This window comes from Manihot esculenta, chromosome 16 (assembly GCF_001659605.2).
Source record: "Manihot esculenta cultivar AM560-2 chromosome 16, M.esculenta_v8, whole genome shotgun sequence".
Lineage (NCBI taxonomy): Eukaryota > Viridiplantae > Streptophyta > Magnoliopsida > Malpighiales > Euphorbiaceae > Manihot > Manihot esculenta.
The window spans coordinates 3,953,715-3,968,339 of NC_035176.2; the positions used below are offsets into that span (position 1 = coordinate 3,953,715).

Here is a 14,625-nt window from a genome sequence, read left to right on the forward strand (position 1 = left end):
AAATTTTAAGTTTTTCATAGTATAATCTATTAAAAATAAAAAATTTAAATATATTATTGTAAAATTATATATGGTTTTAAATTCTGTTAAGATGAAAAATTTTTAAAATTGAAATTTTTTATTTTAATAATAAAATATAAAAAAGATTAATTAAATTAAATTATTTCAAAATTCTTGATTTAAATGATGAAAAAAAATTCAAAAAGTGGAAATAATTTTATTGGGGGAAGCCAACAATTGGGTAAAGGTAGCACATGAAGGGGGAGGGCCCATTTCATCTAAATGGGGAAACATGTTTGACAAAGCTAAGGAAATTCAAAACCCTAATCCATACGTTAAAGGTGAAAGCTTGAAAGCTTAACAAAGAAGCTTTGTGTCGTTTCGTAGCTTAATTAGCTTCTTTCACAAGCTCAACACATAAATCCCCAAATCTCTATCGTCTATCCTATCCACACAACCCTCATGTCTATTGTCCATCGCCTCATAATGTAAGAAGATTACGTGTGCTATAGAATTCCATACAATTCTATTCATTTTACTCTCCTGCAATTGCCAGCCTGTCACCAATCACATCCTTTTTTTTGTTTTTTCAGGTGATTTCATCTCCCTGGGTGCTGACCCTTCATAGATAATCTTGTGAACAAAGCAAAACACAACAGGCTTGTTCTCAAAGCGACAGCAACAAATAAATAAATAATTATTAATTTATTGAAATGAATTAATATTCATAAAATGGAATAGCAAAATACACACATCCAAATTTTACATAGCTTTAAGCAGACTCTAGGTTGACACTACAGCTAATCTCTCTCTCTGAATTGGTAAAACGTCTGAGAAGTAATGAAGCAGAAGCTGGTATAGGCAGCTCCATCACCACCCTACAAATAAATATTTCCTTCAATCTATATATATATATATTTTTAATTTTTAGCTTTCCTAAAAAAAAAATCAACCAGCTGAAGATGAAGACTGCATTTATTCTGCGATGCAACCGTATATACATTATCATAACCAAACTTGACGTCTAAGCAACCGTATATCTGTCTTCCTCTATCTTTTATTTCTTCTTTTTTATACCCTTTTATCAAATTCTCTCTCTTTCTCGCCCTTTCTCTCTCAGCGCAAGAATCTCCACTGAAGTGGTAACCCTATCGACTGCAGAAGCGAGAAAAGTCTCCTAACTTCAAGATACCAGAAGTGGGTATTGGGTTTTTAAAGAGACAAGTTTTGCTTCTTCTACAATATTCTTTTCTTTCTTTTTAATATCTTATTCCTTTGTTTCTTCTTTTTTCTGATAGAAGCGTCTGTTTGGTTTTGATTCTTTTGTACGGGAAAATGAACAGAGAAAATAGCTAGAAAATCGAGTGTGTGTGATGGGCATAAAGCAAAGCTAGAGAAATGACATGGTGCAATAATAACTCAGTTGATGAAAGAGCCATTCAATTAATCACAGCAAACCCAAAAGAAAATACTGTTATTGATACCAAAATCGATGAACTTCGGACCTTAACTTGCCCTTCTTGTGGCCATAATATCCAGTTACAAGATCAGGTATATATCTATGTTCTCGAGAACCCATCATATATTGCAGTATTCTTGTTCGTTAAATTGTTCTAATGAACTTTTGGTGATGAACAAATCATAGGGCGGTGGCATAATTCATGATTTACCAGCACTACCAGCAGGAGTAAGGTTTGATCCAAGCGACCAAGAAATACTTGAGCATTTAGAGGCGAAGGTATTGTCTGATATGCGTAAATTACACCCTCTAATCGACGAATTCATCCCAACAATAGAAGGAGAGAATGGGATTTGCTATACTCATCCAGAGAAGCTACCAGGTAATTATATGTGTTAATCTCCTTTGTGGATCTTTAATTATTAGCTTATCTGATGGTTTTCTGCCTGAGTAGATTTTAGCAGCTATATACACAGACTTGGAAATAATAATAATAATTACCTAAACATGCTTTAGAGAATGATTAAGTTGTTAATCAATAATCAAATCCGATTAGATTGTTAATTATTAGTGTGCACTCCACAACTCTAGAATTAAAAAATGATTCTTTTTTCAAGATATTAAGACGGGAAGATTTTAGGTTTAGGTAGTTCTCTTCATTGGATAGTCCGTCAGAAGAGATTTAAGAAACTTTAAAACTGTAGGTTTTCCTTTGATCTTTCTCAACCAACTTATTTAATTATATTATAAGTAACTAACTGAATAGGCTATAATATTCGAGCCAGTAAATTTTCAAGAAATGATTTTAAGAGTTTTTATCAAAAGAATGAACATAATCACCATAGTTGTCCTTATTTTAGAGACGATTATCATCACATGAAGACTAAAATTGTCCCTACTTTAAGAGACTATGTGCAATCTATATCACACAAGGGTTGATAGTAGTTCCCTTCATGCGAACATTTATCCTTGCCACCATGCAAGGACGATAAGCGTCCCATTTTGTTGTCATCCCCAATGAGATAATTGTAAATTAAAGAATAATATAGAGATAAGGAATAGAGCAAAACTCTAAAGCTGTGTTTTTTTCAGAAAATAATTTGTGTTTTTAAAATTATTTTTCAATAAAATGACTTATGTTATATATATTTTTTACTTTTAATTAAAAAATAAAATATATTTAAAAAATTATATATAGAAGTTATAATAAGATTTTTAAAATATAGAAAATGATTTTATTTTAAAAAAAATAAGTCATATTTCTTAAAATAACTTAATTTTTCCTTTAATTAGAAAAATATTTTTTATCGACTTATTTTTCTTAGTGTTCAAATATTTTTTTAAAACAAATAGATATTAAGTGACTATTTCAGTCACTCACAAGTTCATTTGAGTAAATCTAAGAGCTTTCGGGTTTTACTCCTCCATTTCCTAATTTCCATTTAAAAAAAAAAAAACTATTATAATCTCCATCTCAAATGAAAATTTTATTAAACCAAATCAATAGTTACATCTAAATTCATATTCTTTTTCAAATTAAATGTGTAGTTACTGATCAACATAATATAACATTTAATGAGAAAAACATGTAACTGTGCTATCAAATTTGTTATCAAATTTTTATGATGTAGGAGTAAGCAGTGATGGCCAAATCCGACACTTTTTTCATCGGCCGTCGAAGGCGTACACAACTGGAACTAGAAAACGCAGAAAAGTGCATACTGATGAAGATGGAAGCGAGACTAGATGGCACAAAACAGGCAAGACAAGGCCAGTTTTCATCGGTGGAAGAGTGAAAGGATTCAAAAAGATTTTAGTACTTTACACAAACTATGGAAGGCAAAAGAAACCTGAAAAAACAAACTGGGTTATGCACCAATACCATCTCGGCAACAACGAAGAAGAGAAAGATGGAGAGCTTGTGGTCTCAAAGGTTTTTTATCAAACACAACCTAGACAATGTGGTTCCACCATTAAAGATTCACTCGACCAAAACTTGAAAAATCGAAATACCCATGAAAACACTTCAATATCTAGGAACCCAGCTCTTGTTGATTACTATAATCCAGCAGCATTCATCTCTTATGGTCATGAAACTCATAATAGAGAAACCCCAGCTCAGTTGATCCCTAATATGGTTGTTCAAGGTGATGGATCTTCTTTTATTAGATTTGCTGCAGATACAAGCAAAGGGAAGCTTCAGAGAAGATAGAGATTCTGGTGGCTAGAGAGCAACAATGACAAGTACTATTTTCACTATAAGAAAATAAAAAAACAGCCATAAAATTTATCCACGAAAATATAGATAAATAAAGTAAATTTCGACCATTTAAAATATCGATAACTAATTATTTATTGACGAAAATTTGTAACTATGTTTTAGCTTTCTTGTAGTGTTTGGTGGTTGTTGCTGTTGTGGAGTAGCAGTCGTATACATCTATATTACATGTAATTTATTGGTGTGAGATTTTAGTTTAGTGAGCGAAAGAGGATTGGAGAATCCTTGTTTGGTTAAAAGAAAAAGAGAGGCAGCAAGTTTCTTTGGAAAAGCTTTTGGCCATGAGACTGTTTTTAGTTGTTGTTAATAAGTTGGGGAAAACAAGCTGGTGTTGCTGTTACAAGGGTGAGCTGTATTTGAAGTAGAAAGTGTACAAAGATATATATAACTTTTTTTATAATCTTAGGTAGGGTTTTAGATCAACCATTACTTTCATCCTTGTGTACATTATTTTGTTTGAACAATGCAAGGTTCCAATTTTCTCCCAGGATTACATGTATATGTGAAGACTAAATGTTTTCTTTGTGCAATGCAATAATTTTCTATAATATATTAGCACCAGTATAAAATGAGATCTATTTATATATTTAAACGATAGCTATTGATAATGGTGAAATCGGGTGATATAGAAGTCTTATTTGCTAAATTTATCATGATTCTATTATCGGTTCGTTAGATTTTATATGCTTGATTTCGAGAAATGAGACCTGTAAGATGATGAAAATGGTCAGAGATTCATTGGAAAAGTTCCCGGATGGAGACCATCTTATTTTTAAGTTAGATCTAGAAAATTCATAGAGTTTAGGAAAGTAAAATAAAGAAGATAAAGTAAAACAGAGAAAAGAATGGTGGTTCTGGGTTTTTATGTATACGTGAGTTATTAAAATAAAATTTAATTTTAAAATATTATTATATATTTTTCAAGATTAATTTATTTTAATTGTAGAGTGCAACAGTGATGAAATTTATGTAATTAATGAAGCCAATATTAGACTATCAAATTTCTTTGAAATGGAGAAATCAGAAAAGAATGCAATGCGGCTTTAGTCAATGTAAACACGGCAACGTCAGTCTCCTTCAATTCAGGAAATTATTGTATTAACATGGAATATAAATGATACAGTCGGCTAATAATAATATAATATATTTTTTTTAATTTAATACCAATTATTAAAATTCATACCATTATGAAAGTGTTTAAAACACATATGACAGTTGGCGACAAATTCAAATTCATTAAGTTTTTCTTTTAATTAATAAAGTTATTTATATGTTTTATTATTATTAATTTGATTGGTGGTTGATAATGTGTAAAATATATCTTACTCAGAGAATTAGTCATGTGTATACTTTAAAAAATAAAAAGGATAAACTTGAATAGGTGACCCATGGATCTCCATACTTTATAATCCACTCGTGGAATTTGAGTTGTATTCGTACAATTCTCGTTAATGCGTAAAATACTATATTTTTGAAAACTTCTACGATTTTACTCTATACTAAAAAAATAATTAAATAATTCTATATTCTTTAACTATTATCAAATTGTGTTCCACTGAGCATTAATGCCACATAAGTTGGAACGGTTTTTGAATCAAACCATTTTGAATTGAAATATATTTGAACCGTAAATCTCATTGAACTTGCATTGGCAAGGCCTACCAACGGAAGCACCTTAACTATTTTTGAAGTGGCTTGATTAGCTTGAAGAGTAAAATATCAATCCTATCCAAATACAAGATACCTAGTTGAAAATCATCAAGTACTACGATGATAAAACAAAAATATGACAATTACTTGTGGTGGAGAGGGAGTTGAGGGAAGTCGAGGACAGTAGCATGGGTGAGATGCAGACTCGATGCCAGTGTATGGCGAGGGAGGAAAGAGGTGTGTGTTGTGTGTGGTGGAGATGAACTGAGGATTTGCTGGATTTATTGCGTAATTACTAGAATTTACTATTAATTTTATTCTTGCTACAATGTTGTATTTGAATGATTCTTGAAATTTGATATTGGTTTGTTTTGTTGCATTTGTTTTGCTTTAGAATTAGAACATAAAATGAGAGGGAGATTTGAATGATTCAAGTTAAGTGCTAATAGTTGTAAAGCTCAGGACTAAAATATAAATTTTTCAGAAAAGAATTAAAAAATTCGGGAGGACTGAATTGCAAATTATCCAGCAAACCAGAACACTAGTCAGAAAATATAATAATTATGCCGTGGGCAAATACCATGAAATATCAATATTCTCACGGGTGATCTAGAAAAGCGGAAATTAAAGAAATCAAACAAAGCCATCTCCCCTCAAACGCTGTTCTAAACAAGAAATAAACAATTACTCCTTAATATCAAAATCATCTCCCAAGAACTTACACTACCTCTAAGCTCACACTGATCTATTAACTAAAACTCCCAGTAGATTACAAGTACCCTCCTATACAATTCAATTTTAGAACTCTTACGACTTCTGGAGAACACATTTTTCGTATAAAGCAAGGATGTCTTTTTTATTTGGATTCCTTAACTGGAGGAGCTCGGCACCAAAATTATGCCTTGTGAGTTCCTGCTTCAGTTTCTGTACTGTGAACTTTGTATAATCTTCATGATCAGATTGCTGACTATGGTTATCATCATCACCCTTGAACACTGAACCACCATCTTCCGGCTGTGTGTGCTTTAAAGGGCTGGTTGTGCTCCTGGACTTCTTACTCGGTCTTGGATTCCTGTCATTTGTGCCCATGTCTTGAACAGATGCGACGCCCATCTCGATATCATCAGTTCTAATGCGTTTGCCATGGGATGCAGCCTTTAGCTTACTGTCCAATGCTGACTCGTTCAAACGAACTGATGTCAACTCCTGTTGGAGCGAATCGAGCTTTGCCCGTGCTGCTTCCAACTGCAGAGAAAGTTCTTCTGCTCGTTTGTTGGCAGCACTATGAGCTTTTCGCTCATCATCCAGAAGATCCTTAATGCCTTTAACAGTACTAGCTCTCTGCTCGTTATTTGATTTTAGTAGTGACTCGATTTCTTTCTCCCTTTCCTCAACTCTTGCCTCTAAAAGTGCAACTTTCGAGAGAGCATCCATCTCAGATATACGTGTTCTATCAAGTGCATCGGCTAAATCAGTTCTCGCTCTTTCCAAACTTTCTATCTGCCTCCGAGCCCTCTCAATTTGGGCTAATCTTTCCATTGCCAATTTCTGAAGCTCACTCTTTTCCTTTTGAGCAGATGCTGCATCAGCACGTGCTTTATCAGCCAAATCAGTAGCCCTCTTAGATTCTTTTTCAGCAAGGGTACACCTTTCCTGGACTTCTGCAAACCTCTCAAACTCAGATTTGTACTTCTGCTCCAAATGGTTCTTCTCTTGCTCCAGTATCCTAGCTTCTCTTTCATAAGATTGTGCCCTGTAATTCACAGACTCTAATTTCTCCGCTAACTCTTTGATTTCAAGCTTCAGGGATGATATTTCAGAATCATAACTCTTAATTTTTGACTTGGCATCCTGCAAAATGTATCAGCACTCAAACATATCACCTAACATTTCTCTCAATGTTTTGTATTAAATGAAATTATTACAAAACTGTGTGCATGAATGTGCATGCTCATGGTTGTATGTGCAGAGAATGAGGGGGAAGATACGTCCACGAGAGACAATAGTCTGTATCCATAATGAATAATTCAATAAACACACCTTTAACTCCAAGTTTAAAGTTGTCAAATACTGCTCAACCTTCTCTATCTTTCCATTTTTTTCCTTTATTTCCTCTTCCTGCACATTGATTGACATAGAAATCTTATAAGGCAATCTAGTAACATCACATGAATATGTTGAAATAAAAATACTAAGAATAAGAACAAGTAAAGTGCTTATAGCAAATCAACCATCATTTAACACATAGAGAGATCACCTTTTCTGTTAATCGGCTAGAAAATTCCTCTCGCAAAGCATCTTCCCTCAATTGTGTTTCTTTACTTGTTCTTTCTTGCACAACTGCTGCCTTCTCAAGAGCAGCTTTAGTTTCTCTTACAGTAATGTCATACTTCCTTTTCCACTCTGCTGCCTCTTCTTGAGCTGACCTGGTATGCTCGTGAGCAGCAGCGAGCCTCGCTTCTGCAGCACTAGTTCGAGACTTGAGAATTCCAATTTCTGAATTGATCTGATCTTCATCAGCTTTCTGCTTTGATAACATTTGGTCGTGTTTTCTTTTCCAGTCTAATGCTTCTTGCTTGGAAGATTCCAGTGTTTTCAATAAGCTAGAACACCTCTCATCCAGTGAACTGCGACTACTCTGAAGATCAGATATGCGCTTCATGAAGTCATCGGATAACTTCTTCTTCTCACTGATAGCTTCGTCATATCGTTTCATATATTCAGACCTATGTTTCTCACTGGCTTCCAATTGCTTGTTAAGCATTTCCATCTTATCCTCAATTGAGCGACATTTTAATGAGAGGGAAGTCTTCTCCGATGTAATTTGATCATTAAGCCTCTTGGCAAGGTCACGGATTGGACCTTCCAAACTGAGAATGATAACAGCAAGCATTTTAATTTTTCTTTTTCAGAAACAAAATTCAATATGCATAACTTCAAAAACAACCAAAAGAGGAATGGGAGGAGGCAGATACAGACCTTTGTTGTAGGAAAATGACCAATTTCTGCCATTTTCCTGGGCCATGACATGATGTATCATACTCAGACAGAAAGCTGTCAAGAACCTGCACAAAATATAACAAACAAGTAGAATGAAAACTTAAAAGAACAAAAAGTATGTGATATTTTTCCAAGTTAATGTCGAATCATTGACAATAAAGAACCTTGCACGTAAGGAAGATACAAGTGAACTATACTCAATAAAATAGAGCATCAGAGATTCTTCCAAAGCCTTGAGTTCTAGCCAATTATTTTTCAGACATTATTACAAGCACTAACAAAACTAGAAAATATCAAGTCCGGGATGACAAATGCAGTAAGAGACAGGTGTCACAGAAGGTCCGTGGATGTCAGTTACCAGCTAGACTCCTTTGTGATATAACCCAGCCGAGAAAAAAGAAGCATGTGAAAGGAGAAACTACAGTAAAATGGACACTAACAAAATATGACTCTCCCTACACCATGCACAAGAAAAACTAAACGGTGAAGACTCACCTTTACAACTTTATCCACATTTGCATCGGAAGCATGACAAGCTACTCTGAGCCTTTTTTCCATGTTTTGTATAGCATTAGAGCATCGCAAATCTGCCTCTATAAATGCATTCTTCTTATACTCCTGCATCAATTGCCAATCTTAATCAACATTACCAGTTGTCTAAAATGCATCTGAACATGCAAACAAGCAACTAAGGTTGATCACCAGTGCTTTCACTTAAAAATAATAGTCTAGGTAGTCATTTCTCATAACTAATCAAAAAGGTCTCCAGAGTCCAGAAGGACAAGTTTGTCCTTTTTTTCTTAGTTTCTTTCGTACTACACGATCAACAACTTTTAAGACTGAAGTTTATAGAAGTGTTTAAGGATCACATCTCATGCACATGGATGATCCAGAATGAGCTCAGCAAAATTTTTAATCCTTTTAGTCAAGTGCAAAACTTCAACATACAAATGTCAACAGTCCACAGCACAATTTCCAAGCTCAATGGTACTGGACCAACTCCAAAAGACAGGGGAATTCAATAACCACTACAAGGCATAGATTGAAAGTTTCATAACAGTATTCTTAATATCCATCACCTCAAACTTCTTTTTAAAGAATTTTTGGAGAAGCCCTTCATATTTTATCCTCGCTGAACCAATCCCCACAGCATTAGCATTAAATGCAGCCATTGCTTTTTGAACTGCTTCATCATGTGCTTCCCTCAAAGCAACCTACCATTACAGAAATTAGAAAATGATGGAAATCATCAAATAAATTGGATAGAAGCTCCACTTACTTCCTCAGGTGGCTTGGAATGGTCAAATGTAGACGTATAAACTTCAGTGGCAGTATCATGTGCTTTTCGACACTCAGCTTCTTCAACACTCTGTAAAATAGCATATTAGGGAAGATGGAAAGGAAAAAGTTATAGCATCTGATGCCATGTAGATGCAAAGTTAATAACACTGCATCAGTATATTTCACATATACGCCTGATGCAACATATGAAGCAGTTGTTCTAACAACAAATAAATAAATAAATAAATCAAATAAAGGAAGCAAAAAGCTCTATAGATGTCATCATTAAGGAATAGGATAAGCTGGATTATCCTAAAAGAGGTACACTCCACATCTCAGACTGCAGATAGCAGCTAAGGTGGATGGCAGTTTAACTTTTTAAGTGAGAGTGAAACATCTCTACATAGATCTGAAACTTATAAATTTCACGTATTTCAAAATATGATAGAAGATTCCTTGTTCCATCTCATCCCTGATTTGTTTAACCCACAATCTTTCACCTTTTTGTTTAAATCAAGGCCATAACTAGTTTTAGCTCGAAAGATTAATTCCATCTGAAAAGATTTTGTAGGTTGCTAAGGAAGGAGAAGTTAACTGTACATCATAGTGAACACAAATATGCCTTTTGCTCTTCATGGTTATAACTTGATGTAATCACAAGAATCTTCAATTTTATTTTCTCCTTCCTATTTTTCTTATTGATACCCATGATAAGAAAACAGATCTGGATGGAACACTTCTTTACTTCTGTCCCTTTTTGTCTTTAAAGAACATAGCCCCCACTTTTTTATTATGTTTTACCATATTTACAATTAAGCCAAATAACTGTTGGATTTAATATTAATGCATATTACATGACATATGGTGAAGTCTCCACATTATCAGTGCACATTCATAAATAACTATTACAGCACTACCTAATACTCATTTAAAACCATTTACTAAACAGAATAAAGAATGAATTGTGAAATTAATTACACCAAAGAAGCCTCATATTGACATCTTCCCTTAAATTAATTCGTCATGGTAGAAAAGAGATCAAAACAGAAAGCCAACCTGCCATGAAGAGGATATCGTGGGCACTGCACCATTATTCAGAGCCTCCAAATAAGATTCTGTGATACCAATAAGAATTGGACCTGTCATTATAGTGGCCCCAACTTGCTTGGGCCTTGTTCTCTCGAAAACAAACTTTGTCAATGCGTCAAGTCCAGATCTGAACTCTGGCCTTAATTTGTCCAACTACAAAATTATAAGGGTTTAGAAATTTTAAGTAGCAGGAAGAGATTACTAACCAACTACAAGTCAGCAGTCTTATACAAGACCCATAGTCGCATACACACAGAAAGTTAGATATTACTAACCGATATTTGATCAAGCCTTTGGAGATCATTTTCATTGTTCAAAGGCCTCACAAGGGTGAAGCATTCTCTATCTGGAAAGAGGGCTCGAATGGAATCCCGAATCTATCAAATCATTCCTATAATTAGCACCTCCAACATAAAATTGAAAAAAAGGGAAGGAAAGAATTCAACATTAATTGTGCTCAATGCAACCCCCCCCACCAAATTCCACAAGGGAGCCCTCAAAATTAATAACAATGAGAATCATGTCCAACACATTTGCAAGATGGAAATTTTCTCTACAAATTCATCTTTGCTAGTTCAAAGAAAATACAAATCTATATTCTAAGACGCATCACTTGAGAAAAAATTTGTCAAATTACATGTCAAAAGAGATGGAAGTCATGCCAAGCATTACCTCATTTTTGGCAGCTATATCTCTTCCACTACCTTGAACTGGCCTTAAGGCAAGCTCTAGATAGTCACGGGGTGTAATTTTCCTGTCATCCTCTACTAAATCCAAGTAGAAGTCCTGCAAGAAATCAACCTATTACAAGTCATCTACATACTAACTTGAGCATTTACGATGTCAAATATCAATGTTTTCAAAACATATAAGGAAAATAAAAATAAGAATAAAATATTTCAGAGTTAATACCCTTAGAAGCCAAACAAATATAGGGGAGAATTGTCCTAGTTCAGAAGCTTTACTCTTTCCTCCTGAAGCTCTCACTCGAATATGCTTTGTCATTTCAGTGACAAGAGAGAGACGATCAAGGGCAGCTTCATCTATGCCACCCATCTAAAAAGAAGTAGATAAATAGATAAGTGAACAAGAGATTCAGTAAAAAAGGCCAACGGAAATATATGTATACTGCAAAATAATCACTGTGCTGGAAAGTATGCCATGTTACAAGGAAAAGATGCTGAAAAAAAAAAAAAACAATCAATGTCAATAGAATGACCAAGTTCTTTGAATAAGCTGTTCTAACCTGATTGTAAACGAACATGCTAGATAAGAGAACCGCTAAAGAGAATATCTGAGTACTGTAAGTCCCCTGCCAAAGAAAAGAGACATGACCATTAGTAGCATGGCAGTAAAACATAACATGAAAAATCACTAAATATTATTCAAAAGAACAGTAGGTGAAATGAATAAAAAGAAAGTGCAAGGTACTGATAATAATTGTGCAATATAAGTAGCCAACCATATGTTAAACACCATATAGATCTTGAACTAATAAAAAAAAACACCAACAAGATAATTATCAGTTTATTGTCATAAACAGAAATTAAACTTACTGTTTGATCATAAGCATCTATTCCTTCGGAGTCTAGTAGTAAAAGATTGTACTCAGTTCCATCAAGAGCTGTTCTCTTTATGGGTGCACTCCACAACCAAAGTCCTTTTGTACAAGGTCGATGAGTTGGTGCTACATGAAAACCACTACTTCTCCCAAGAAGCTACAGCACATAACCAAGAACAGGCCCTAGTTAAAAGAATTGATAAATGACAATCTCAACAGTCATGTGATACAGTTAAAGATATAAATGTTAAACTATATGTTAACCGTAATTATAAAGAGAAGTAGTTAAAACAAACAGTTAAAGAAACAATGATGCCATGGCATGCTTGGTGTGAGGTTATGAAGAGAGAATACAAAATCTCTCACTTCCAGCATGAAGTCGAGGAAGAACTGCCTGACGTACAGAAGACTGCTCAAATGGGTTATAATTATTATTTTTTTTTTTAAAAAAAAAAAAAGAGAGTTGACAGAGTAACAGAATTTTGTATTTTCCAGATAAAATGGCCAAAAAAAATGGCCACCTAACCTTGAATAGTTGAAACAAACCCCTTGTTAGCCAATTGTAAGATAATTTAGAAAATAAAATGTAGCACCTCGTTAAGCAGCAAGAAGTTTAAGAAAAAAAAAAAAAAAAGGTTTTCGTCCTGAAGTGAGCCTTAGTTGCCAGTACAGTAGAATAGCTTGAAAAAATATTAAGCTAAATATCCACGTATAACACCAAGATGAAAGTTGCTAATTCACTGGGGCAATATAATGAAGTACTCCTATTAAAATTGGGATGAGGCACACCAACTTGGCCCCTAACTTGCTTCAGAAATGTAAGTATAAGCAAGAAACAACAAGAATCTCCTGATTAAACACTCTTAAAATAAAGAAATAAGAATACCAACTTCGTATGATTTTTTTTTTTTTAAAAAAGACGCTTGCTTCGCTAGTAATTTTGATTCAATTGACTGCTACAGGCAGCTCCAGCCCACCACATTTTCACTTTTATATAAACCTTAACTCTAGAGTTCACAACTTCACGTAGCAGGGAAAAAATATATGATTTATCTTCACATTAAGTGGCAAACTTGGTGTACCAAATTGTTTCAATACCCCCCAACACACCGCATTTTCACTTAAAATTACAGCATGAAAAGCACCAACCAAACCCCAATCAAAATTCAATAATTAACAAACCCTAAGGTTCAAATCAGAAAAAAGGAAACCAAAATTTCCATTGCGGCGCAAAAGAAAAAGAAAAAGAAAAAACCTGATTCAAAATGAAGCTCTTTCCCTGGCGAGCGCGACCACAAACCGAAACGACACCGATTGGTTCCTTAACCAGCTGAAGCGTTGCAACTGCTTCTGGATCCATCCGGAACTTCCCATCCTTATCGCGGTACACCAGATTGATAGGCCTGGGAGGTCCAGTCACAGAAGACGAGGAAATCAACGAGGACGGAGAGGGCGAGGACTGAGGTGAGGACGCACTGGCAGTTTCTCTCCCTTTGTTAAAGATTTTGAACATCCTGTTGCTAGATGTGGCGGTGCTGGTACTGGTGCTATCAGCGGTAATGAATGCGGCGGCGATTCTGAGATCTGTTCAGCCTTTTGTTTTACACTCTCTGATTTCCTCTGCCCTGTTTCTTCGGTTTCCTTGCTCAGTCGGGTTTAAAATTGAAGAGGGAAAGAGGAGAAGAGAAGCATTTGCCGCATTTTGTTTGCTGGACAGTGTCATGTTATTTTATAAAGTGTCCCGAAAATTGGAATTATTTTGAGTTTTTTTTTTTTTTTCTAAGAGTTCCTTCCTTCTCTCAGATGTTTTTTCGGATAGAATTTCCTCCTCTTTCCCTTTGTCATGCTCTTTTCAGGCTCGCCGAACCCGTGTTCTTTTTTTTTTTTTTCTATTAATTAATTAATTTATTTTAAGGTTTTCCTTTACTTCGGTAAGAAGTTTTTAAAACTATGAAGAGGGTGTTTCCATTTTTTTGGAATGGATGTTTTTTCAACTATGTTTGGATGGAAGAAAAATATGAGAAAAAGAAAATGAAAAAGAAAAAGAAAAATATTTTTGCTTATAGTTTAGTTGAATTGCAAAAAATAGGAGAGTACAAAGATAATAAATTAAAATTACTATTTTTTGAGAAAAATAGATGGAAAATAAATGTAAATTATTTTTTAAAAAAATTACTTTTTAAAAAATTTAACTATTCTATAATTCTTAAATCTAATTAAAATATCTCTCATTATTTATAAATAGCACCGTACAGTCTTTTTATTTTATTTTATTTTATTATTTGAGAAAGTTAATTTCATGAATAC

The 14,625-nt window shown here is 34.1% G+C and overlaps 2 protein-coding genes across 4 annotated transcripts; one reads left to right on the forward strand and one right to left on the reverse strand.

Annotated features, from left to right (window-relative positions):
* Positions 1–987: 987 nt before the first annotated feature.
* Positions 988–4,224, forward strand: LOC110603114 (NAC domain-containing protein 10). Of its 3 annotated transcripts, XM_021740796.2 has the most exons (5): positions 988–1,197; positions 1,344–1,551; positions 1,646–1,841; positions 3,091–3,703; positions 3,854–4,224. In XM_021740796.2, the coding sequence occupies exons 2-4, from the start codon at positions 1,399–1,401 to the stop codon at positions 3,669–3,671; spliced, it is 930 nt and encodes a 309-aa protein (XP_021596488.1). In that variant the 5' UTR covers positions 988–1,197; positions 1,344–1,398; the 3' UTR covers positions 3,672–3,703; positions 3,854–4,224. The 3 variants fall into 3 exon arrangements, with proteins under 3 accessions (XP_021596488.1, XP_021596487.1, XP_021596486.1); XM_021740795.2 differs by having other exon boundaries at positions 1,299–1,551; positions 3,091–4,224; XM_021740794.2 differs by having other exon boundaries at positions 989–1,197; positions 3,091–4,224.
* A 1,705-nt stretch (positions 4,225–5,929) lies between these two features.
* Positions 5,930–14,134, reverse strand: LOC110603592 (guanylate-binding protein 3). Its single transcript, XM_021741366.2, has 14 exons — positions 13,574–14,134; positions 12,314–12,475; positions 12,004–12,069; positions 11,670–11,813; positions 11,430–11,543; positions 11,033–11,134; positions 10,725–10,910; positions 9,667–9,756; positions 9,467–9,601; positions 8,883–9,005; positions 8,367–8,452; positions 7,645–8,257; positions 7,428–7,505; positions 5,930–7,238 (listed from the first exon to the last, which is right to left on the reverse strand). The coding sequence occupies exons 1-14, from the start codon at positions 13,829–13,831 to the stop codon at positions 6,195–6,197; spliced, it is 3,201 nt and encodes a 1,066-aa protein (XP_021597058.1). The 5' UTR covers positions 13,832–14,134; the 3' UTR covers positions 5,930–6,194.
* Positions 14,135–14,625: the final 491 nt, after the last annotated feature.